This window comes from Moschus berezovskii, chromosome 11 (assembly GCF_049115385.1).
Source record: "Moschus berezovskii isolate FMDL1 chromosome 11, NW_MosBer_1.0, whole genome shotgun sequence".
NCBI lineage: Eukaryota > Metazoa > Chordata > Mammalia > Artiodactyla > Moschidae > Moschus > Moschus berezovskii.
The window spans coordinates 308,632-334,086 of record NC_142470.1 but is presented as its reverse complement, the minus strand read 5'-3'; the positions used below and the strand labels follow the sequence as shown (position 1 = coordinate 334,086).

The 25,455-nt window shown below is 57.8% G+C and overlaps 1 protein-coding gene across 10 annotated transcripts in view; it reads left to right on the top strand.

The window, feature by feature from the left end:
* Positions 1–25,455, top strand: part of EHMT1 (euchromatic histone lysine methyltransferase 1) — a 119,898-nt gene that overhangs the window by 67,365 nt on the left and 27,078 nt on the right. For 3 of the 10 annotated variants that reach the window (XM_055400834.2, XM_088840960.1, XM_055400836.2), the window contains 12 exons: positions 1,089–1,246; positions 1,366–1,554; positions 8,582–8,659; positions 9,655–9,775; positions 12,747–12,878; positions 15,326–15,471; positions 18,415–18,558; positions 18,819–18,917; positions 19,203–19,429; positions 20,420–20,593; positions 21,769–21,851; positions 22,691–22,797. In XM_055400834.2, coding sequence (XP_055256809.1) covers positions 1,089–1,246; positions 1,366–1,554; positions 8,582–8,659; positions 9,655–9,775; positions 12,747–12,878; positions 15,326–15,471; positions 18,415–18,558; positions 18,819–18,917; positions 19,203–19,429; positions 20,420–20,593; positions 21,769–21,851; positions 22,691–22,797 — 1,658 coding nt within the window. The remainder of the gene's footprint in view (positions 1–1,088; positions 1,247–1,365; positions 1,555–8,581; positions 8,660–9,654; positions 9,776–12,746; positions 12,879–15,325; positions 15,472–18,414; positions 18,559–18,818; positions 18,918–19,202; positions 19,430–20,419; positions 20,594–21,768; positions 21,852–22,690; positions 22,798–25,455) is intronic. The other 7 variants (XM_088840964.1, XM_055400837.2, XM_088840962.1 and 4 more) reach the window with 6 other exon arrangements.

The following is a 25,455-nucleotide window of genomic DNA, read 5'->3' as shown; positions in this document are numbered from 1 at the left end:
TCTGCAGGCTGAAGACGGGGCCCCACAGGCTCAGGATTGAGAGCTTCCCGCGGCCTGCTGGCTCTGCTCCTCGAGGGGCACAGGTCTTCCCTGCTCTGCCCGTGGCCTTGCTGCCGTGTGGCCGTGGCTGATTGTGACGGCGCCCGAGTGGCCTGGGAGCGGGTGGCCCCTGCCCACCTGGTCCTTCAAACCCGCCTCCCTTCCCCGCTCTGTGCCGCCCCGTCTGTGTTAGACTTGCCCCGGGGCACTCTGGTGTCAAGTCGTCCCTTCTTGTTCCCACTTTAAGTCACGGTGCTGAGAACCCTGGAGGGCCTGTGTGTGCCATTCAGCCTCAGCACAGGCTGGGCAAACTCCAGATTTGCACGAAGTGCACAACGCGTCTGCCTCCCAAGATTGCCGGGAGGCCTGCCTGGGGCCTGCTTGCGCCCCATCCCGCGTGTGGATGGCATCGTGTCTCCACGTGCTCCCCTGCAGGCCCGTGCGCCGACGGCCCTTGTGTCCTGGCGCCCATGCGCACAGCTGTCTGTTTCTCCAGTGTCTCCTTCCCATGTGTCATAGAACTTAAGGTGTTTCTCTCAGTCCTTTAGGGGAGTTCTCCACGTGAAAGCAGTGGTTTTCAGATTTTTTAGAAAACAATTCTTGAAACTTCTTACAAATAGAAAACATCGTAGGAACCCTCATTCCAAAGCAGTGCATCTGGGGCTGCCTTGCCCAGAACAGCATCAGTGGCCACAAGCCCTCCCTGCCCCTGCTTGGTCCTGTGACCACTGCACTTGCCTGGAAGCTCTGCTGCCCGCCCTTGTGTGCAGGGACAGGGCGCTGAGCAGTCGTGGGGTTCTGACCGAGGACGGAGGGTCCTGGTGACACAGCCTGTCTGGCACGGCCGACCCGTGTGTCCCTTCTGTACAGCTTGGTGTTTCCTTGTGAACAGGTCGCATGGTCCGTGGTGGGTTTTCTGCTTTCTTTGTGCAACTTATGACACTGTTGTGGGTGCTGATGGTATTTTGGTGATCAGCCTGCCTTTAAAAACGTTTGAATGGCATTTCTTTTCTTCTCTTGTCCCCTTTTGACTTTTTTTTTCTTTTTAGCTTGCTTGCCTTTTGTTTTAGCAGCTGCAGTATCTCGGAAGAAAAAGCGAAGAATGGGAACCTATAGCCTGGTTCCTAAGAAAAAGACCAAAGTGTTAAAGCAGAGGACGGTGATTGAGATGTTTAAGAGCATAACTCATTCCACGGGGGGCTCCAAGGTAAGGGGTGTGCCAGGCTGTGGGGGGCCCTCTGCCTCTCTGCTCTGCTACAGGGCAGCCCTGGCCATGCCCACTGGGAGGAGTCAGGGGGTCCTGACGCTGCGTCTGCTCTATTCCAGGGTGAGAAGGATCTGAGCGATGGCTCCCTCCATGTGAACGGTGAGAGCCTGGACCTGGACTCAGAGGAGGACGACTCGGAGGAGCTGGACGAGGATGAGGACCAGGGCGGCCCGCCAGCTGCTGTGTTTCCCGCCGAGGATGGCAGGGCCTCCAAGGATGGTGTGCTGGCACCTGACCGCAGCCAGAAGGTGGGTGGCATGCACACCCGACCTCAGCCCTGGGTGAGGGTCTAGAGGACGTCCGCACGTTTGGGCCTTAACAAAGCCCTGCTTGCTTCTGGCTGTGATTCTTGGGTTTCGTCTATCTTGGGTCTTTGGATAGTCTGTTTTCATCAGAGCAGTGCTTGTCTTTCTGGGCAGTGCTCCCTGGAGTAACAGGAACAGTGTTGTAAACAGCTGCTCTCCCAGCCATGCTGACCCGGTGCCTGTACAGCCTGCCCTTGGCCCTGGCTTGGTGTCCTGGGCCCCCGCCATGGGTGCGATCTTCCTGCAGGCGAGCACTCCATCCTCCCAGTGGGGCGAGTGCCCGGCTGGGACAGGCCTGTGGGGCGGCTCCGTGTGCAGGCATGCGTGATGGGCTCGGGGTGCACTGTGGTGGTCCTGGGGGTGCACCGTCTGGGGTGGTGTGGGGGTCCCCACAGGGGCAGCGGAAGCAGACCTGGGCCGAGCGGCGCTTGGTGTTCGGGCCTTCTAGTCGGGGGACGGATGAGTTGGAGGAGGAGCAGCAGCCATGGCTGAGAGTTAGGCACATGCAGAGCCATGGTTTTCCTGTCACCACCATGGGTCAGATCTGTCTGAGGAAACCCTGGGCCATCTTTATATAAGACAGACGCCACATCTGACGAGTTACTCTGAACTAAGGGTGGACAGAGATGATGTGAATTTCTTGCAGCAGTGACTTTTTGGAAGTGTATGATTTTGTTGATTAGCGTTTTGCACTTTGCAGTAACTCTGTGGGTATAGATTTTGATGTGTAAAGGATTTTCTTTCAGCCTCTGGAGTTCAGGAGTGTCTTATTGTTCAGTCACTCAGTCGTATCCAATTCTTTGCGACCTCATGGACTGCTGCAAGCCAGGCTCCTCTGTCCTCCACTGTCTCCCAGAGTTTGTTCAAACTCATATCCATGGAGTCGATGGTGACATCCAACCATCTCGTCCTCTGCCGCCCCCTTCTCCTCTTGCCCTCAGTCTTTCCCAGCATCTGGGTCTTTTCCAGTGTGTTGGCTCTTTGCATCAGGTGGCCCAAGTATTGGAGCTTTAGCTTCAGCATCAGTCGTTCCAGTGAATATTTGGGATTGATTTCCTTTAGGACCGACTGATCTCCTTGCAGTCCAAGGGACTCTCCGTAGTCTTCTCCAGCACCACAGTTCAAAAGCATCAGTTCTTCAGCGCTCAGCCTTCTTTGTGGTCTGTCGCTCACTTCCATACATGACTACTAGAAAAACCATGCCTTTGACTCTGTGGACCTTTGTCGACAAAGTGGCATCTCTGCTTTTTAGTACTCAGTCTAGATTTGTCATGGCTTCTCTTCCAAGGAGTGAGTGTCTCTTAATTTCATGGCTGCACTCACCATCCACAGTGATTTGGGAGCTCAAGAAAATAAAGTCTGCCACTGTTTCCACTTTTCCCCATTTATTTGCTGTGAAGTGACGGGATCAAATGTCATGATCTTAGTTTTAAGCCACCCTTTTTAAGTCTCTTCTTTTACCCTCATCAAGAGACTCTAGATCCTCTTTGCTTTCTGCCATTTGAGTGGTATCATCTGCATATCTGAGGTTGTTGATATTTCTCCCAGCAGTCTTGATTCTAGCTTGTGAGTCATCCAGCCAAGCATGATGTACTCTGCACATAACAAATAAGCAGGATGGCAATATACAGCCTTGACGTACTCCTTTCCCAATTGTGAACCAGTCCTTTGTCCCATGTCCAGTTCTAACTGTTGCTTCTTGACATGCTACAGGTTTCTCAGGAGGCAGGTGAGGTGGTCTGGTGTTCCCATTTCTTGAAGAATGTTTCGGTTTGTTGTGGTCCAGACAGTCAGAGGCCTTAGTGTGGTCCGTGAAGCAGAAGGGGACGCTCCCTTGTCTCTTTCTGTTGTGGTCCAGACAGTCAGAGGCCTTAGTGTGGTCCGTGAAGCAGAAGGGGACGCTCCCTTGTCTCTTTCTAGGATTTTGCTTAAACTCCAGAATCATTGTAGCTACTTACGCCAGTTCTACTCGTCTAGGAGGTCTGGGGGCAAAATCTTAAATGTTGTCCCGGCCCCTGAGGTATAACTGTTCAAAAATAAACTGGTAGAAAATGCTAACACTAGAGATTTAAAGGAAATTTTAAAATCATTTAAGATATCATTTGTTATTTTTCCTCTCTCCTGTAGAAGCATAGGAGGAAGCAGTTTCCTAGCCCGTGTGTATATGTGTGTGTGTGTGAGAGAGAGAGAAAGTCGCTCAGTCATGTCTGACTGTTTGTGATCCTATGGACATAGTCCATGGCATTCTCCAGGCCAGAATACTGGAGTGGGTGGCCTTTCCCTTCTCCAGGGGATCTTCCCGATCCAGGGATTGAACCCAGGTCTCCCGCACTGCAGGCGACTCTTTACCGGCTGAGCCCCCAGGGAGGCCCCTCCCGGCCCACAGAACGGCGTCTGGAGGGTACGCTCTCAGACCTGCACTCACTGCTGCGCGCAGTGGGATTGGACCCTGGGTGTCCACGTTCCTCCTCACTGCACCGTGTGCCGCTCTGGGCCCCTCAGCAGGTGTTGTCTGCCTCCTGCTCCCCCCTCCCTGAGCCATTTCCTGTCCTCACAGGGGACACTCGGGGCACGATCGTCCCCTTCGGTGGGACGGGGATGTCACCAGGGTGCTGGCTGCAGCGTGTGGGGAGGGGTGGGTTTGCGTCTGCGTGTCCCTGCACCTCCGTGTTTTTGTTCCAGGCGGGCCAGGCAGCCCCTCATGGTCACAAGCCATCAGGATTTGTTCTGTGACCCCCTTTCTGCTGGCCTGTGGCCTGGGCAGTGTGGTGTGAGTGCATTGCTGACTAATAGCTCAAAGGACTCTGCTGTCAGCTTTGGCTGTGATACCAGAGCTCAGGGACACTAGTCTGCATCTGCGTGATTTCTGGGTTCTGGATTCTAATTACAACGTACAGGCCTTTGTCCTTGGCGATTTTGAATAAATTGATGTAAGCTATCTCCTGTTTTTTCATTGGCTTAATATTTTATGTGTAATTGTTGGTTCATATAGAACTTGTAATAAAACGTGAGGTAGACCAAAGTGGGTGCACTCATGGTGAGGAATCATGTCTCAGTGAAGCTGGCTCAGTGGACCACGAGGCCATACTCTGGGGCCGGCAGAGTCTGCGGACGGTCGTCTCTTCCCTGGTGACGAGACTGCCTGTGTCACATGCACGTGGCACTTGAATTTGAGTCTGTCACTGGATTCTCAGTGTTGATGGAAGTTCTCCTCCTCCAGAAAGAATCTGGACACTCAGTAACACTGTTTAGATGTTAATATAAAGAGGAAAAAAGTCAAATGAGTATCACGCTAACAAAAGAATCAGGAAGACGAAAGCAGAATCAAGAAGAAAATGTGGACAGTGCAGTCAGATGGTGGGACCAGGTCTGCACAGGTCAGTGGTGGTGACAGACTGCGGGGGGTTTCCACACGGCTCTTCAGAGGTGCACGGGCCAGGCCGAAACGGAACGTGCTTGAACGTAGAGTTCAGTGTTCGTCTGCCAGTCACAGCCATGCCTCAGAGGGATGGGGTGGGGGCTCTTGCCAGGACCTGCTGGGTTCCCGGGGTGGGAGGGAGCTGGAGGCTGTGTCCTGGGGTCTGGCTTGCTGCCGTGTGGACGGGCCAGGGTGCAGGTCAGCCTGCAGGGTGGGACCGCTTCGGCCTTGTTCTGGGCTTCAGGCCAGCAAGAGGCACCCTATTTCTGAGTGGAGCTTGTTACTCAGTTGTGACTGGGATTTACTTGTGCTGTTAGTTCATTTTTATTGTTGTGTGATGGTGTTTGAAGGTGGCCCGGGGTCCCCGAGCCCCTCCGGGGCCGTCACAGCTCTGGGACTCGCTTGCCTTTCTCATTCTCCTCTGCGGAAGCCTCGCTGCGCGTGTGTTCCTGGCCGGCTGTCCCCAAGACCTTGGCTGTTCTGCGGAGTCTCTGGGGGAGGAGGGTTGCTGGTGCGAGGTGGGGCTGCCCCCTCCAGCCCGGCGGTCACTGCTCTGCACCCGCTGGGGGCCACACGCCCCATGTGTGCCTCGGGCCGAGTGCATCCACGCCGCAGTTCTGCCTGACTCGCGTTTCCTGGCTTCCGAGAAGGTTGGGGGCATCCTCGAGCATTTGCCATGTGGATGCCTTCTCTTGTGAGATGCCTCTCGGGAACTCAGCTGTTCATCTGTGTGGTGGTGGTTCTTCTTAAAAGGGCTGTCTCTAGGAAAGGAGCCCCTGTGCACGCGGCCAGCATGCTGCCCCTGCTCCTCACTGGTGACCGACGCTTGGCACCCTGGTCTCAGCACTGTGGACGGGGTGGGAGGGTGCAGCTGTCCCCAGTGTTGCGGCCTGCTGGCTGGGTCCCTGCCCCACGTGGCCTCTGCCTGCCATGCTCCCGCGGATGCCCATCTGTCTGCGTCCCAGACGCCAGCCACGGTGCTGCCCTCACCGCCCTTCTCCAGGCCTCAGCCGGTCCCTGCAGCTGCTGTGTGCATTCTTGTCCACTGACCCCTACTCCTCCCTTGACAGTCATGTGGCAGGAGTTTCAGAAGTTGTTAATCTGCCCATTTCAGTGGGTAGTTCTATTGCTCACTGTTTTTAAAATAAAAAACTACACAGTGCAGTTTAAAGATATTTAAATAAAGCTGACTAAAGATCCTGGGAGGAAGTTGTACGTGTTGGTGGAGGTTTTAAGCCGTCACAAACACGAGTGAAGAGGAGATGCAGACGGCCACGGTCAGGGCCTCCCTGGCGGCTCAGTGATGGAACAGCCTGCCTGCTGGCGTGGGAGGCCCCAGTGTGGCCCCTGGTCGGCGAGCCCCTGGAGAGGGGATGGCTACCCACTCCAGTATGCTTGTCTGGGAAATCCCATGGACAGAGGAGCCTGGTGGGCTACCGTCTGTGGGGTCACAGAATCGGACACGACTGAGCAACTGGACAGCAGCAGCAGTAGCCCCCATCTCGCCTCACACGAATGCGCCAAGTTGGTCATTCTTGCTGCGAAGCTGTGAGGTGAAAGCCGGAAGGGAGCATTAATATTTAAAAGGACAAGGGAGAGAGTTTGCTGAGAATATAATCCTCATCTAAAACGTCCAAGGAAATGAGCTGAGCAGCTGCTGTAGCCGGTTGGCCAAGTGTGGGTGGTCCTGCCAGTCGGAGAACCTGCGGACAGCCTGTCAGCAGCATGCCCAGGATGCCGGCTGGCATTTACGACCGGGAAGGTCAGGACTGTGCGGCTGGGCCTGGGCACAGGGACTGCCGCTCCCACTCTGGTCCTGGGATGGTCTCAGCAGCTGAGGACTCGGAACACAGAGCCAGTGTCACCCCCAGAGTTAGCTATCATCCTGTAACACCGCCAGAGTACCTAGCAGTAAACTTGACAAGAGAAATCTTGACCTGTAAGGGGAAAGTCGTACAACTTTGCTGAGAGAGGTTTAAAGAAACATAAGTTTGTGGAATGACCCATAGTTTGAATGAGAAGATCCCTTGTGTAATTTCCCTTGCCCCATGTTATCCTTAAACTCATCAGAATCCTCACGGACCTTGGGTGGGGCCAGCTGATGTCGGGATGTCATGGCGGGAATGGGGGCGGTGCTGGCAGGATGGGGCTTGGTGGGGCCGGGCAGGCACCACGCGGGGCAGCCGCCCACCGTGCCGTCCGTCTGCAGCGCAGCAGTTTGCTGTCAGAGCTGGGCTTCCAGCTGGGGGCGAAGGCCGCAAGTGTCTCAGTGAACGTTACCGGGATGACTGGCAGCAGAGTGGAGGCCGATGAGCCGTGGGTCACGGGGCACAGGAGACGTGGACTTCGTTCCAGACACGCGGGGTGGTGGTCTCACGGTTCTGAGCACACTCAGACCACTGTGTACAAGGGTAGCTATAAATCAGAGAAGCTGTTACTTAAGAAAGCAAATTCTAGAAGATTTAAAATGTCCACACAGGGACTTCCTGGTAGTTCAGTAGTTAAGACTGTGCTTGCAGGGTAGGGATGAGGGTTCATTCCCTGGTTGGGAACTAAGACATCACATGCCCTGTAGTGCAGCCAAAAGTTAAAAAAAAAAGAGTTAACACAAAATACTCAGCTGGGGGAAGAAAGCTTTGGAAACTGTTTTTTCTAATCTCAGATGAAGGCTTACTGTAAGACACAAACCCAGAAGCCGTGACATAGTGGGAGGTGGAGAGGTTTGACTTGTCCGGCTGGAATCTCAGAAGTTCTATGTAAGAAGAAAGAGGAGAAACAAAGCCCATGAGACTCGGTGGGAACGTGTTGGTTTGTGTTTAGCGCACAGAGGAGAACGCTCCTGTGGGTGTGCGGCTCGAAGGCAGGCACCCAGGGGAATATGGGCCAGGGGTGTGGTCTCCCGGACTCAGATGGAGACACAGGGGCTGTGGGCATCCCCCACCCTGAGCGCCGGCCGCGGTGGGAGCCCGTGTCTGCTGCTTCCCCGGGGGCCTTAGCTGTCCTGTGGGATTGTGGAGGTTTGCAGCCCCTGGAGGAATCACAGTGGGCATGTGTGCAGGGCAGAGGCAGGCGCGGGTGCACGCGGCCTTCAGGGCCACCGTGCAGGCAGGGGCGGTGAGCACGGGCCCCTCTGCTCTGTGATGGGAGGGATTCTGCAACACACTTCTTGCTAGAAGAAGGTGACTCAGAGAAGCATGCTGGGTGCTGCCGCCGGGAGGCTGGGCACGCGTGCCCACCTGGAAGGGGTCTGAGCGTTCGTCGCAGCCTGAGGCCTGGGCTGGCCTGGGCCCTCGGTGGGGGCGTGTTGGTTTTGCACTTTGTGTTCATCTGTGCTGAGTGCGCTGGTCCTTTCTAGTTGCTGTCTGCCACCCGCGTTGATCTGTGTTCAGTTGATGCCCTCCTCCACACCAGGGCTGCCCTCCAGCTGGGCCCTCGGTGTGGAGCGGGCACGTGGGCGCCCCCAGCAGCCCCTCAGCACGGGGGTCCAGGTGCCTGCCCCCAGAGGGTCTCATTGACTTCTCTTCTCTCTCGGGCCCCTGCGTGGCCACTCAGGTGGACGGCGAGTCTGAAGAGGAGCAGGAGTCGGCCGGCACTGCAGACGAGGAGGAGGATGGGGATGAGTCTGACCTGGTAACCCCCGCGTGCGCGTGTGGCGTGAGCCCTGGGTCCTGCCCCGTGGAGCGGCTGTGCGCAGAGCCAGGAGGGGCCTCAGGGCCGGCGGACAGCGGGGTCCGGGGAAGCCGCTGGCCCTGCCAGGCTGGGCGGGGCTCAGAGCTGAGGGTGGGGTCGGAGGCTCGGCTCAGGGGTTGGGGGGCTTGGTGAGCTCATGGCCATGTCCGTCCAGCCAGGGCAGGTCTCTGAGAGGGAGATGGTGGCCTCGTGGGGGCTAAGAGGAAGATGTGAGGGCGGCCCTGTGGTGACGTGTGTATCTGCTTGGGGCCTGGCCCTGGTGCAGTGCAGTTCGTGCTCCTCCCTGGGCTCTGCCACGAAGGCACAGGGCGCTGGGGGCCCAGCTCCAGGGCTCAGGCTCCCAGGCAGCTCTCGGGAAGGCACTGAACTGCCCCAGTGTGTCTACGGATCTCGCGAGCACAGGCTCCTGAATTGTCTCCTCATCCATGGTCAGCGGGTCTGCGAGACCCTCGCGTTAGGCTTGGCAGTGTGGTGTGTGGGCCCGCTTTCTGTCTGTCTAGCTCGAGGCAGTTAGATCCTGTCTGCATGGAGATGTGAGGTGCAGACACTCAGGAATCATGACGTGTCACGAGGAGTGACAGTCTCGTTCTCTGGGTTCTGGCTAATTTGGATGTAGACTTGAGGCAGACCGAGGCTTTGTCCCTTTTCTCATGAGCAAGGCGAATGGGTGCGTGTGATTGAAAGTGGATTCTCTTACTGAGTTTCTTTAGTGTCTGGTAGAACTTTCCCATTTATTCTTTTTTGTGTTGAAACTCAAGTAACTGGGCTTGGAGTGTGTTTAGGGACAAGCATGGGCATCTTTACGAATGTGACCTGGAAGGGACCGCCTGGGAGTGAGAGGGATCTTGCGGTTAAGTGGTGGCCACACAGCAGGAGCCGGAGCCTCTGTGCCCAGAACCCATGCTCTGCTTTTCTGCCCTCCCCCCGCTCCCCAGAGCTCTGAGTCCAGCATCAAGAAGAAGTTCCTCAAGAGGAAGGGGAAGCCTGACAGCCCTTGGATCAAGCCGGCGAGGAAGAGGAGGAGGAGAAGTAAAAAGAAGCCCTGCTCTGTGCTAGGTAAGCACGGGAGCTGCGTGCAGCCTGGGCGAGAACGTGCCTCGGGGCTGGGTTCTGCGTAGGGCTTCGTTCACTTGGCCTACTGCACTGTTAAGAAAGCAGACACCCCAGAAGTGACTTTATCAGAGATACACGGGTCCTGCCCGGTGGTCTCCTGCCTGCAGGCCCCGAGGGGTGGCTGCCTGATGACCGCTCCCCCACACCCTGTGTCCTGCCCTTGGTCTTCTGGGGCCAGGCCCTGGGCCATGAAGCGGTGCTCAGCCCTTTGGTGAGTCCCCTTGATCCGGGGTTGGTTCTGTCTCAGGCAGACTGGAAGGGGAATGGCCTCAGGCTCAGTGGCCCAGCCCTTGTCTGCAGCTTTGCTCTGGAGGACTGAACGCTGCAGGGGGTGTGTGGTGCTCTGGATCAGGGCTGGTGATCCCCCCTGGCGCCTGTGACAGGAGGCCCTGCCACGCCTGTGCCTGGTCAAGACCCCTCCCCAGTCAGCCCTTGCGGCCCGGTGCTGCTCTGTGGGGTCCTCGCCTGGGGCCCGTGCCGTGGAGCCTGCTCATGGAGGGCACTTCTCTTTGGCTTCTCCACGCGTCACTGGGTTATCCGTGTCGTTGCTGGTGGGAAGTGCTGCACAGCCTCGGTTCTCCGATAGAGAAGCGGGTCGTGGAGCTGCCCCCGAAGTGCAGAGGGCCGCTGGCAGCCGCGCACAGCAGATGCCCTGAGACTGGGTCAGGTGGTGTGTGGGGCTTGTGGCCGCCAGGCGCCATGTCGTCCCTGAAGCTCCTCTCTGTTCCTCACGGCTCCTCGTCTCTCCGCCTCGAACCGTCAGCCGAGATCACACACCCTGTGTTTCTGTTGTCGGTGACAGAAGCCACTGTAGACCAAAGACCAAGAGTCATCTGGGGTGGAGACTTTGTTGCCACCATCTTGGGCACAGTGTGCAGGATTCCTGCTGGGGTGTTTGTTCAAACAGGAGTTTGAATTGTGTTCCCTTTATAAAGTGTTCAAAATTGCACAGTCTATTGGGGTTCCTCAGGTGGGTGGTGATTTCTGCAGGTGGTCAGCTCCTTCCTGCCTGAGATCTGGGTGCAGACTGGCCTGGACTCAGGGTCTTTGGATACCAAACTTCTGTATTATAACTGTTCAATTCCCATCATTGAAATAACATCAGTGGCTAGCGTTTAAAGCTTTTCTGTGAACTGTGAGCATTTGCCCTTTGCTGGCAGTGTTAACTATGCTGTGTAAACACCCGTTTTCACAGGCTTCTTCAGTGAGATGCCCTTATGATGACTGATACCCAGGTGGCCTCTTGGGTCATGTAGACCCCCACCCCTGATGGCTCCTCACTCGCACACTTGCTTCTCTTGCATGTTCAGAGTGCATTACCCTCTGGTGGGTGAGGGGCTCCTCAAACCCCGTTCTCACGGGTGGACATTCCCTCCAGCCTTTCCCTGTGGACCCTGGCGCCTGCCGCCTGAGCTGGGCGGGTCCCCAGTGACGCTGTGTGTCTGGGGCGCCTTTCGTCGCCGCGCAGCAGCTCGTCTCTCAGACCCGCTGCTCGCTTTCTCACTTAACGTGACAGAAGGCGTGCGGGGTTTCCACTTGTGCCCTCAGATCGTTTGACCAGCTCTCGTCCAGCTCATGAGGTTGCAGAGAGAGGCGTTTGCCTGTGTGTGTGCCTTTGCTCTCCTTGACCCAGCTGCCCCGTCCCCGGGGGGCTCGAGTGGACATGGGTCCAGGCAGAAGTGTGGGCGGGGGTGTGTGTGATCTGCTTTGCTGCTGAGTGTACGTCTTGCGTGTGTGTGTATGATTTGTGTGGCTGGTGCATGTCTGTGTGTCTTGCGTGCGTGTTTGTATGATCCTTGTTGCTGGCGAGCATCTGTATGACACTCAGGCATGTGTGTTGAGATGTTTGTTGCTGGCGAGCATCTGTATGACACTTGTGCGCGCGTGTGTGATCTGTGTCTGGCGAGCGTCTGTATGACACTCGTGCGCGCGTGTGTGATCTGTGTCTGGCGAGCGTCTGTATGACACTCGTGCGCGCGTGTGTGATCTGTGTCTGGCGAGCGTCTGTATGACACTCGTGCGCGCGTGTGTGATCTGTGTCTGGCGAGCGTCTGTATGACACTCGTGCGCGCGTGTGTGATCTGTGTCTGGCGAGCGTCTGTATGACACTCGTGCGCGCGTGTGTGATCTGTGTCTGGCGAGCGTCTGTATGACACTCGTGCGCGCGTGTGTGATCTGTGTCTGGCGAGCGTCTGTATGACACTCGTGCGCGCGTGTGTGATCTGTGTCTGGCGAGCGTCTGTATGACACTCGTGCGCGCGTGTGTGATCTGTGTCTGGCGAGCGTCTGTATGACACTCGTGCGCGCGTGTGTGATCTGTGTCTGGCGAGCGTCTGTATGACACTCGTGCGCGCGTGTGTGATCTGTGTCTGGCGAGCGTCTGTATGACACTCGTGCGCGCGTGTGTGATCTGTGTCTGGCGAGCGTCTGTATGACACTCGTGCGCGCGTGTGTGATCTGTGTCTGGCGAGCGTCTGTATGACACTCGTGCGCGCGTGTGTGATCTGTGTCTGGCGAGCGTCTGTATGACACTCGTGCGCGCGTGTGTGATCTGTGTCTGGCGAGCGTCTGTATGACACTCGTGCGCGCGTGTGTGATCTGTGTCTGGCGAGCGTCTGTATGACACTCGTGCGCGCGTGTGTGATCTGTGTCTGGCGAGCATCTGTATGACACTCGTGCGCGCGTGTGTGATCTGTGTCTGGCGAGCGTCTGTATGACACTCGTGCGCGCGTGTGTGATCTGTGTCTGGCGAGCGTCTGTATGACACTCGTGCGCGCGTGTGTGATCTGTGTCTGGCGAGCGTCTGTATGACACTTGTGCACATGTGTGTGAGCTGCGTGGCTGGCGAGCCTCTGTGCCTCAGGGTAGTGATGCGACCTCAGCCCCCGTTTGATGAGGGCACCTTTGGTTGCAGGTTCTGAAGCCTCTGCGTCATCTTCGGGCAGTGTGGAGCCAACGGCGCCTGGCGACGGCGGGGGGTACATGGAGGTGCCGCTGGACTCCTTGGATCTCCGTGTCCAGGGTGCGCTGACCTCTGACACAGAAGGTGAACGCGTGCGTGGTGGGGCCAGTGGGGGGAGGGCACGTTGGATGCCACGTGGGCAGGACACGGTGCCCGTTGCTGTGCCCCAGAGGTCGGGTGCAGACACCTGCCGGGGCGGCGGTCCCACGGGCCACACGCGCTCTTGTCGGGCTCCCTGCGAGAGGCGCCTCTGCCCACAGGTGGCAGTAGTCTGCGTCACTGACGGTTCCATGGCCTCGGACTCCAGCAGTGTTGGCGGGAATGTGTGCCCACGTCGGTGATAGCTGCTGGTGCTCAGATGCCCTGTGGTGCGTGTCCGCGGCTGGGCCCCTCACCGAGGGCCTCGCTCCGTGGTGCTGGGGTCCTGACACTGGGGCCGTGTACTCCCACCATCTGAAAACCTTTTTCTGGAAAAAGAGCTAACAGCTATTTGGCCCTTTTGGGAAATCAATTTGAAACCTGGGGATAATGTAAAACCCCTGTTAACTTTGTCTCATGGACTTTGGTGGCTGAAGGGTATGGCTTCTGGAGGGATTCAGCCAGATGTTCTGGAAAGGAAAAATGAATGGCCTTTAGCTGTGAGCACTAGGGGAATTTCGGTTACTTGTTCAGTTTAGGAAACTACATCTGTAGCTTAGGGAGAAAGTCATAGGCTTATCTGTCAGAGAAGTAGCAGCTTTTCTTCCTGCTGCAAAGGTAGCAGAAACCATCCAGTGATCTCCTCACGCCCTCCTTCATGGTGATGTGACGTGTGTGTTCTCTGCTTCTAAACGTTCTTAGCTTTGTCTCAGGAGTGTGCTGACTTGGAGGCCTGCAGGAAGTAGTGCTTATTTTACCAAATTGTCCACGGTCGGCGGTGCGAGGGCAGGGCAGTGGGGACGCCTGTCTAGGCTGAGCCCTGGGCTGAGGGGCGGTGGCCTCTGTCTTCACGTGTTTATGTTCAGTTCCTCCAAGTAAGGGCCACGCTGGTGGGAGCCCTGCATTAGGAGGAGAGGCAGCTGCCAGGTGTGGGGTGAGATGCTTCTCTGGGGGTGTTTCCCATGGTGCCAGCCCTGCTGGGGGCCGCCCAGTCAACAGTATCTGGAGAGCCGGCGCTTTGCAGGGATGAGTTGGGGTCTCCAGTTGTATATATTCAGTCCTGGAGTTTCAGACCCTCGAGGAGGCAGCTGTGGAGCCCAGAGGCTGGACGGGAGGGCAGGGGCCTGGGGCTCCTTGGCAGCGAGCCCTGTGACCTGGACCGGCGGGAAGGCAGGGACCGACCTGGTCACGGGGTCCCGACTCCAGCCTGGAGAGCATTTGTGTCGGGATGGGCAGTGGCCCTCGTCCGTGCCCGCGGGTCTGCCAAGCCGGGGTTGGGTACTGCACTGACCCCAGCAGCTGACTAGGGCTGTGGGCAGACGGCCAGAGCCGGGGGGGCACACACGGCGTCTGCTGGGACCTGTCTGTCTGACACCCTGTGGCTCTGCTGCCTGGGCTGCTGGCGGGCCCTCCCTGGCCTTGCGGCTTGTGTCCTGGGCTCAGAGTCAGTCTGCTGAGCAGCGTCGGGGTCCCCGCAGGTGGGTCCCACCCCTTTGTTTGCTCTTGGGAGGCAGCAAGGGTGGGGCCCCCAGGGTCTCAGGGTCTCCCTCCAGCCTGGTTCCCGCACAAGCTGGCTGCTTCTGCCACCAGGGCACGGCTGGGCCTGGGTCCCGAATGTCCTGGGCCTGTCCAGGCTCCTGAGCAGGGAGGGGAGCAGGCCAAAAGGGACTGTGCCACGAGAAGGAATGGGGACTCACCTTCCTTTGGAAGCCGTAGCTGGGTTGAGGGCTCTTTCTGGCCACCAACCTGTGTCCCCACCATAAGCCAGCCTGGCCACGGGCCCCCTTTCTCTGGTGCTGCCCCCTCGCCTGCTGTAGGCAGGTCGGGGTGATGTTGCTGTGCCTGAAAGGCTCGTCGTGATCCTGGTTTTCTTCTGCACGCCTGTCATTCTGCCGGATGGGCAGGCTCTCTGTGTGGTTATAGAGGGTCATCACTAAGTGGGCTGCCTCTAAACCCTCCCAAGTGGTGCTGACTCGTGTCTGTCGTGGCTCACTCTCTGTGACCCCATAGACTGTAGCCCGCTAGGCTCCTCTGCCCATGGGATTCTCCAGGCAAGAACACTGGAGTGGGTTGCCATGCCCTCCTCCAGGGGAATCTCCTGACCCAGGGACTGAACTTGCATCTCGTATGTCTCCTGCATTGGCAGGCAGGTTCTTTACCATCTGAGCCACCAGGGAAGCCCCCCTTCTGAGTGGACCAAGCGCTTATTTTGTGGCTGCAGTTCTGAAACCAAGCAGGGAAGACAAGCACTCTCCTCGTGGGGCGTGCAGTCTTGGCCTGGGTTCCCTGTGTGCTGCCGTGAGCGTGTCTGCAGGGACCCTGTCGCCGGGTGACCCGAGTGTAGCTGGGCGGGTGGCGTGGTGGCGACACTCATGCGTCTGCTGTGACCGCAGGGCTGGCCAACGGTCCTGATGCAGGCGAGACGGATGGCCTCCAGGAGGTACCCCTTTGCAGCTGCCGGATGGAGACCCCGAAGAGCCGGGAGATCACCACTCTGGCCAACAACCAGTGCATGGCCACAGAGAGCGTGGACCACCAGGTGAGCTGGCCACGTCTGTGTCGGGGGAGGGCCCTGCCTGGCCGCGCTGGGACGGCCTGGGGAGGCGGGCCGTTTGCGTGGCCATGCTGGGAGGCTAAGGGCGGACATGGCTGTGAGTGCTGCTCTGCTGAGGCCACGCTTCCCAGAGGCTTTCCTGCTTCATGGATGGCAGAGGCTGAGGCCCTGCCCACCTTCTTTAGAGGAGCTTCCCATACAGAGAGTCTCGCAGCTGACCTCTGACCCTGCTGCTCGGGGCCAGCTGCCGCCACTCTTGGCTTTGAGCCAGTGGTCACAGCGTGTCTCGTGGAGCAGAAACAGCAGTGGCTCCTGCTGTCACATGATGCCTCGTGGATGGTTGGATGTGTGTGTCCTCTGCTCTGGCCAAACGCAGGCAGCTTCCTCTGCTTCCTGTGGGCCTGCACCTGCCTGGCCTGGGGTGTTCCTAGCCGGTCGGTCTCCTTCATCCCGGGTCACAGGGCTGGAGGCCCAGCACTTGTCCGGGCGCTGCGGAGGTCCCTGCGCCCAGCTGGGTTTGGCCAGAGCACCTTGGCAGGGACGTGTCGGTCCCCTTGCTCGCGGCTCCTCGAGGCTCCCCGCAGCGCAGTTGTGCCCTCGGAGCGCTGCCGGGCAAGCAGTTGGGCAGCTTCCCATACTTCCTTCCACGACCACTGTGTTGCTGGGGCAGGTGACCCCCTTACCTGCGGGGCTCCTGGGCCCTGAGGCGGGCCCGTCCTAGGTTTGCAGAGCAAGTAGTGGTGTCTCTTCATGCTTTTCTGAGTAATGAACTGGTGCTTCCGCTGTCCCTCCTCACTGCCATTTCCCAAGTTTGTCTTAGGAACTCAGGGTCTTTTCCTGGGAAATTGATCCAGAAAACAGTACAGGTCAGATGTTCAGCCTGATGAGTCTGTCTCAGGTGGTGGGCACCCCAGCAACCCCCGCAGGGGCAGAGACGGGATTGGCCCCGAGTAGCCACCGTCTGGCTTCTGTGTTTTCTGAACGGTCTCACTGTCCACATGGGTGTTCTGGACACCGCCGCCCATTTGTCCTTTGTGCTTCCCTGTGGAACAGCCAGGCCGTTGGACCCTGTGGGGAGTCGGCGGCTCCTAGACAGGGGCGTCCTGCTGCTGTCTGCAGTTCAGACGGGGGTGGGCCTGGCTTAGCGGGGGCACACCCCGGCTGTGGCGTGGTCTCCGGGTTCTTCTGACGCTGGAGCTGTGGAGCCTCACTGCCCATGTTTGCCCCTCAGAGCTGCTCAGCGTGCCGCTCGCTGTTCACTTAGCAGCCAGTGGTTTCCTGAGGACCTTGTCATTGCATCTCGTCACGTTCCACAGCAGAGCATCCGAAGGAAGGGCCTTCTCTTCATTTCCTGGTCGTTGAGGCTGTGGATTTGTTCTCTCTCATTTTCGGAGGTTGACCAGCTCTGCTTCTGAAATCCCATTGTGAGCTCAGGTGTTTGAACAGACTCAGCAGGTTTCAGTCTGGTTGTGTTACTGTGGTCACCGAAGCCTCCCCGCAGCCCCTGGGCCTTCAGGGTCCCCTTCCTCCTAGACTCAGAGTGTCATTGCACAGCGATACTGAAATGCCGTTGTGAAGACCATTTCGAAGTGATACTTGGAAAGCGAACTGCCTTTACTTGCTGCTTACCCACAGAGTGCACAGGAGCGTTTGCACTGTCTGTGTAACTCGGGGAACGAGTGATTTCCATGGTGTTACAGAGTCACTCACAGTCCAGACACCTGGATGGTCTCAGGGTAGGGGTACGAAATCAGTGGATGGTGGACTGAGATGTTCACCTCGCAGCAGTTCTTTTGAGGAACCCCCTTGTGGAGTCAGAGAAGAATGTCCACGCTTGTCTGCTCTGAATGCAGAAGCAGATATACTGCCTGGCTGTCTTATGAAACCAGATGCTAAAGGATTTTGTGGACAATATAAAGCAATGACACATTTTTCATTAAATATTTTAAAAATAATGTTTATTTAAAGATGTTCCTCCTGTGATAGGCTGATTGTCATTTTAACGTGAGTTAACATAAACCTTCTGTCTCTAACATGGTCACTGATAACAGGCGAGCTGCACTTGGGCAGAGCCCTTTGGGCCTCAGCCGTTGTTGAGAGTGAAGAGTGAACAAGAACGCTGAAGGCAGGGGCTCTGAGGACACTGCTCTCCGTCCTCCCCTCTCTCTCGTCCCATCCTGGTCTCTCTCAGCTCAGCTTTGTCCAGGTTTCCTTGTGCCCTGACTGGAGGGGGCATCCAGGCAGGTTGGGTTTGAGGGCTCCTTGTGGCTGGCCTGTGCTGGCTCCAGGTCCCAGGCTGGATCCACTGGGGTTGGGCAGCATCTCCCAGGCTGCCTGCTCTTCTGGGGTACAGGGAGGCCCTTCTGGTGTCTGGCTCCCACCTGTCCTGGGTCCATGGGGTACTGCCCTGTCACCGCCCGGACCCTGGTGTCTCAAGGCCCACCCCACCCACCTGCATCCTGTGGCCTTTGGTTTTAAGTGTCATCTCTGGTTTTGGTTTTGCTGTCTAATTGCTCTGGTTTTTTTGTGGGATTTCAGGGAGTTCTTAAGCTGCTGTTACTGTCCCAAAAATATTTCTTCTCTTTGAATGCCCAGGCCACCTCGGCCTCAGTGGCTGACGCCCTCAGAGCCGGTTCCCTCATCTCCTTCCCGTGAACTTTACAGAGGCACTGTCCACATGCTTGAGGCTGCCTCTCAGCGTGCGTCTCTGTCACGCGTTTGACAGACACACAGCCATCGACCAGCACATTCCTGGTTTCTCTGTGGGGGCGGGGGGGCACTGACTCTCACTGGACCTGTGTCACGTGACCTGTTTCTTCTGGTGGGTGTGTGGGTGGACGTGGAGGACCAGGCTGCCTGCTCCCTGTGCTTCCCCGACCCCCTCCCGTGCTGGGTGTGGTGCGCTGACCTGGTCTCTCCTGATTGCAGCTGGGCAGGTGCACGAACAGCGTGGTGAAGCATGAGCTGATGCGTCCGTCCAGCACGGCACCGCTGCTGGTGCTGTGCGAGGACCACCGGGGCCGGATGGCCAAGCACCAGTGCTGCCCCGGCTGCGGCTACTTCTGCACAGCTGTGAGTGCCGCCCTCCTTCAGGGCACCGGGCCCCCAGCGCCCCTGCCACTGCTCCCAGGTCTGCCCAGCAGGGCCGCCTGCCCCCCGTGTCCTCACCTGCAGTGCCCTGGGCCGTCTTCCTTGGTGGCTCGGCCACAGATGCTCCCAGGCCCTCTCTTGGGCTCATGGGCTCCACGTGGCCCTTCATGTTCCCGGCCAAGAGCCTCTCTCCTGGGGTTTCTCCAGACGCCACAACTCTGTGCCCTCCCTGTCCTCAGCAGCCTTTCATGGATGAGGAGATGATCCTGGGTCCTGCTTTCCACCCCAGAGCCCAGCCTGCGGTTGGCTGGGTTCTCTTGAGGGCTGTTGCCAGCTCTCAGGTCTGTGAGTCTGCTTCCTGGGTGTGTCCTCCATGGGTCTCCTGTGGACCTGGTCTTACACGTGGCTCACCCCCCCGAGCACGCGGCACAGAGGCGTGGGGGTGGGGATGCCCTCCGCTTCAAGCAGGGTGCGCGTGGACGTGCCTTGGGAGGGCGCAGGGCCGCAGGCTGTCTCTGCTCCCCATGCCGGCTTCCTGCCCCACATGTGCCTGCACCTCGGGTTCACTTGCTTTTCTGCATTTTAGTCCCAGTTAGAAGAATAATTTTTTGCCTTCTCATCTTTAGGGTAATTTTATGGAATGTCAGCCTGAGAGCAGCATTTCTCATCGTTTCCACAAAGCCTGTGCCTCTCGAGTCAATAATGCCAGCTACTGTCCCCACTGTGGGGAGGAGACCTCCAAGGCCAAAGAGGTGACCATTGCAAAGGCAGACACGACATCCACGGTGACCCTGGCCCCTGGGCAGGAGAAGAGCTGTGCAGCGGAAGGCAGGGCCGACACCACCACGGGCAGGTACGTGCCCCCAGCCCTCAGGGTCCCCCTGATAAGGCCCGATGTCCCCGGTGTGCCAGGGGCCTCCCTCCCTGCTGGCGCACGCGTCCCCTCTGCACACTCATTCGCCTGCGTGTGGACCTGTGTCGCCCTGGCCTTGGTGATATGTGTCAGCGTGTTGTGTTGAAGCGCAGCGCTCCCTGAGACAGCGGTGCCTGTGTGTGCCCGTGTGTGCGTGTGCGTGTGGAATGCCAGTATCAGCTGCTGCATAGTCTGCTGTTACTGTGGCATGTGTTGGAGGCCCTCACTGAACACACAAGAAACAGTCTATAAGAGAGGCATTTGTATTGCAAACATATAGTTTTCTTCCTAAAAGAATTAGGTGGAAATAGCTGAAGAACTCAGAGCTAATTGGAGTTAGTCGGCCAGATGATCAGTTAAGAAAAGGTGTCAGAAGCCTTGTCCTCACCAGCCTGTCCAGCTGGAAGCCCGGGTGAAGGAGAGCCTTCAAAACAGCAGCAAACTCATGATCTACCCTAACCCGTGACTGAAAGTCTGCTGAAGGTTATTTAAGAGGCTCAGATTGTAAACATTCAGAATTTAGTATTGGGGTGGTGTTGACGCCATCATATTTTTGTGAATTAATTATGTTAATCTATAAGTTCAGTGCTCTTTGATAAGGTGTTCCTTGTGTTGGTCAGACAGTGGACTTGAGATTCAACCTGGAGTTCATTCTCTAAAGCAAATTTGAACATTTGGCCAGAAGTCCAGGAAAGGCTGCCCTCACTTCTGTGTGTCCTCTGTTCCCTGGGGATTTGGTCTGTGTCTGGGTGCTTCCCTCCGGGCCTGGAGCAGACAGTCAGTGAGCCCGAGGTCATTTTCTGTCTTGGAGAAGCAGCACAGTTGGGGGTCTGAGGGGATCCTGTTGTGTGTATTCATTGATTTCAATAAGAGGGGAGAGTTTGCATGTCTCTAAAACTCAGAATTCCACTTATTTCCTCCTCCCCGAAGCACTGCTGGCCCCCTGCTCTCAGAGGAGGACAAGCCGCAGAGCCTGGCCCCCCAGATGCCCGAGGGCTTCGACCCCACAGGGCCGGCTGGGCTGGGGAAGCCAGCGCCGGGCTTTTCTCAGGGGCCCGGGAAGGAGACCCTGGAGAGTGCGCTCATCGCCCTGGACTCCGAGAAGTAAGCCCTCCCTGTAGCCTCCATCCCCCCAACCCCGTCCTCCTGCACGAGGCCCCCACTGCATTCCTGGGTGTCCCCGTCCCCCAGCGTCTGTGCGTGCCAAGGCCACACGTCCCCGCCATGTGCACCCCCGGGACGTGGGCGCTCCCGGGAGTCACTGAAGCCGCCCTCAGGGCTGTTCGCGCACTTCCACCTTATTCTGGAAAACAGTCGCCACTTGTGGTGGCACATCCCCTGAAGGCGTGGTGATGGTCCCGGAGGCCGGCAAGACTTCCCAGACGCCGCCGGCCGGAGCTCTGACCTCAGGCCGGGAGGGCTGCCTCTGCTCTGAGGCTGCTCATCTGTGAGGGCGGGTCTGGAACAGGGGCCCTTTTGGTCTTGCCTGCGGCTCCCAACTCCTGCAGCCCACCTGGGAGTCTGCAGGAGGGCCTGGGGCCCCCGATCCATGACCACACGGGTGACCACACAAGTGACCCTGCTTATAGGTGGCCGCACAGGTGACCCTGCGCACCGGTGACCGCACAGGTGACCCTGCTCACAGGTGACCCTGATCACAGGTGGCCGCACAGGTGACCCTGCGCACTGGTGACCGCCCCGGTGACCCTGGGCACAGGGCCTGTGGTCAGGGCTTGCAGCCAGGCTGTGTGTCTCCTCCCTGGAGCGTCAGGTTCCTGTCTTGTTCTTGGGCGCTTGCGTCGTGGGACACGGTCCCAAGTCCCCACGGTTCTCTGTCCGCCTCCAGCCTGGTCTCTGGCCCTGGTCTCACAGTGACTGTTGGGTGCCCTGCCCCCTCACCAGGCCCAGACTCTACTTGAGCAGGGTGGGTGTAGCTGGGTGGGATACCCTGCTCCACCACCTTGGGGGTCCCTCGACCTCATGCTGCAGAGCAGCAGCTCGCTCTGTGCCCCGTATGGAACGCAGAGGCCTCAGGGACCATTCCCATGTGTAGGTGAAGGGGATGGTCACGCGTTTTTAGTGTTTTTATTGTGAGATGCGTGGTAGATGTGGCCTCCTTCACCTTGAGGGCTGGGCATAAGGGCCTCACCCAGGCCTCCCTGGCCTGCAGGTGGTGTGTGTGCCTGTGTGTGTGTGTAGACGTGTGTGTGTGTATGTGTCCACGCGCGCGTGCGTGGCGGGGGAGCTGTGCTCACCGCTGACCCGTGTTCTCTCCACAGACCCAAGAAACTCCGCTTCCACCCGAAGCAGCTGTACTTCTCGGCGCGGCAAGGGGAGCTACAGAAGGTGCTGCTCATGCTGGGTAGGTGGGCAAGCGCCTGTGTCCCCGCCTGTGTCCCCGCCTGCCCCCCTGCTCTGGCTGGTGCGCACGGGGTGCCCCTGGGGTTCTTCCTGGTTGAGGTGTCCATGCTCAGTCAGTCACAGTGGTGGGTGTATTCACTTGGAATTAGCAGGAATGAGGCATGTGATTGTTAAGTGCAGTGGAGTCAGCAGGGGCGTGGTAGGCGAACCGTCTTGTGCGGTGTGGGCGCGCCTGCGTCTTCCGTGCAGAGAGGAGCCTGGAACACCTGTGCTGTCAGTGACCTCCTGCGGCTGTGTTTCTCACCCACCGGGTGCTGAGGAGCAGGCAGCGCTTTGCTTCTGAGCTCACAGCTTAGGCTTGACTTTTGGGCTGGAGAAGGTGGACGCAGAATCTCTTTACTTGAGAGGAAGTTAAGAAACAAGTGCAGCAGTTTGTTATGGGGGAGAAAAGGTTTTATTTTATGTTGACCAAAGTGGCAGTTTTTATCATTTTCCCGTTAGACCTTGTGTAGTGCTGAGGTTGCTTCACTGTTCTGGGGTTAACCTCATGGTCCGTGTCCATGCCAGGCTGGGAGCTGCGCTCAGTAATCGCCTCCCCTTAGGGCCTGGCCTGGGGGTCTTGCTCCCATGGAGCGTCCATCCTGAGGCCCCTCCAGCCTCATGTTGGGGCAGAGGCCGGCTGGGGGACACGGACAGCCAGGGGCTCAGAGTTAGGCGTGGTGCTGGGGCCTTTGACCACAGCCTGCCTGCTATCCCCCGGGACCTCTCAACCCTGGACCGGCCCGCCTGGGTGCTGGGGTCGTGCCTGATGAGTGATCAGCACCTCCTGTTTGTTTGCAGTTGACGGGATTGACCCCAACTTCAAGATGGAGCATCAGAACAAGCGCTCGCCCCTGCATGCCGCGGCGGAGGCCGGCCACGTGGACATCTGCCACATGCTGATCCAGGTCGGATGCGGTCCACGGGCGGCAGTGCGAGGGCCCGAGGTCTGGCCGCTGCTGTCCTGAGGGTTGCGTGCCTCTTGGTGTTTCCCGACTGGTTCTCATTCACTTTGGGTTTTAAGTTGCCGACTTCCCAGGCTGGGGGGTTCAACCCAGGCATGCACATGTGCCCCTCTGCCTACCTCCTGCAGTGAGAGCTTGCGTCCTGTGGTCAGGTGAATATTCCATGGTTGTGTGAGGGGCAGCCCCACCCAGCAGGCATCCTGGTCTCTGTGTTGTCTGAAAGTGCATTGCCCACTCTCAGCGCCGTCTCTCTGGGAGGTCCCCCAATCCCAGGCCCCTGTGGGACCTCTGTTCCCCGGAGGCCATCTTTCAGCTGGTTCTTCATCTCTGGATCCTTCAGGAAATTTCCTTTCACTTGTGGGTCTAGACTTGCTGCCCAGCCCCCAGTTCAGTCTTGGGGGTTTTCTGTCTGGGCTCTGGGGCCCTCCCTGGGTGCCCACCCCGTGTTTATCTGGCGCACCTTCTCTCCAGCTCTGCGTCCTTCGAGTCCGCTCCACGTGACTCTTAGCTCCTTCTGGGGTTCACCTGTGCTGCCTCATTTGAATCCCTGCGTCTTCGCTTGCTCTCCGAGAGACCCTTCTCAGTGACTCTGGGTCCGAGAGACCCTTCTCGGTGGCCTCTGGGTCTCCCTGCAGCATTGGAAACTCTGTTCTAGTCTGTCTCATCCCAGGCTTTACCCAGATGCCTGGTGCTGGCTTGTTCGTGTGAAAAGGAAGGGGCTGAAATGCTGGAGGCGGACTCTTGGTTGGGCCCATCAGCTGCAGTTTTCGTGTTGGGGGCCCCAGGAGGGCTCTGGTCCGGGAGCACAGTGTGCCTCCGCCGGGGCCTTGGGGCACCAGTCGCCGCCCCCTGGTCTCCTGTGTGTGGTCACAGCGGCTCCGTCCTGCCCCTGTCTCCATACCTGCGCTGCACACACAGGATAGGGTTGTGTGTCAGTGTGGAGCCGCTTTTGCACTGAAGTTTACAGTAGGTTTATCCGTTGGTTTAGATTCCTGATGCCTGAGACCTGCTTGTCAGATCCCTCTCAGCTTTGCCTTGGGCGGGCCAGAGGCTCATTTGGACGGACCTGTTTAGCATGCAGTCGGGTTCTGCTCCCGCCTCTTCTGACTTCCTTCTTCCTTTAGAGGGGGCGGCTCTGCACTCTTTCGAAAGGACCTATTTCCCCCCACCTTTTTGAAAGAAAGTGAATTTGCTCAGTCGTGTCTGATTCTTTGTGACCCCAGGGACTGTAACCCAACCAGGCTCCTCTGTCCATGGGGATTTTCCAAGCAAGAATACTGGAGTTGGTTGCCATTTCCTTCTCAAAGGGGTCTTCCTGACCCAGGGATCAAACCCGGGTCTCCCGCACTGCAGGCAGATGCTTTGAGCCACCAGGGAAGTTCCACCTTTTAGAAAAAATTTATTTATTTATCTTTTTCTTTGGCAGTACCGACTCAATGAACATGAGTTTGAGCAAGCTCCAGGAGTTGGTGATGGATAGGGAGGCCTGGCGTGCTACAGTCCATGGGGTCGCAGAGAGCCGTACATGACTGAGCTGCTGCAGTGAGCTGTTCTGAGTTTTCACTGCTGCTCTGGCTTTTCTCTAGTTGCTGTGCTCGGGCGTCTCTACGGTGGCCTCTCTTGCTGTGGAGCGCAAGCTCTGAATGTTTGGGCCTTGGTAGTTGAGGTGCGTGGGCTGCGCTCTTGTGGCTCCCGGGCTCTCGAGCGCAGGCTCAGTAGTTGTGTCATACGGGCTTAGTTGCTCCTTGGCACGTGGAGTCTTCCCAGATCAGGGATTGAACCCACGTCTCCTGCATTGGCAGATGGACTCTTTACCACTCAGCCACCAGGGGAGACCCCGCTTTTTTTTTAACATTAAAATATGCGCACGTGCATATATTTATTGTTGTTGCTTAGTCATGTCTTACTCTTGGTGACCCCACGGTCTGCAGCCTACCAGGCCCTTCTGTCCATGAGACTTCCCAGGCACGAATACTGGAGTGGGTTGCCATTTTTCCTTCTCCAGGGATTCATCCTGACCCAGGGTGTGAAGAGTCCTGCATTGGCAGGTGGATTCTTTACCGCTGAGCCACCAGAAAAGCCTGTGTGATTAGTAAAGAAGAGTCTAAAATAGAAGCACCTCGGTTCATCTTAATGGCTCTGGAGGGAACCGGCCTGGTCTGCTTCTTCCCTGAAGCGCCGTGTCCCCTCCTTGGGCAGCTCTGGGGCTGGCGCCATCATTACCGCGTGTCTGTGGGCTCGCTGCCCTGCAGGCGTCCTCGCTGACCTGCAGGCGTCCTCACCAGGCGTCCTCGCTGCCCCGCCCTGAAGGCATCCTCACCCCTGCCAGCGTCCTCGGCCACACGACTGAGCTCTGTCCGCCTCTGAGCTCCACGTGGTGTGACTTGTTTGCCTTCTTTCATTCAAAGAGCAGCAGCTAAGGGGTCATTAGACCCGGGGGGCCCAGCGCAGCCTGGGGGCCACTTCGCTGACCCACGGTCTGTTCCTGCTTCTGCCCACGGGCCATGATTGAGGAGACCGTCCTGGGAGAGAGCACAGGAGTGTTGTGTTCTGTTTTGCCGCTTCTTTCGAGTTGTGAACTGTTGCAGAATAAAATGTTAT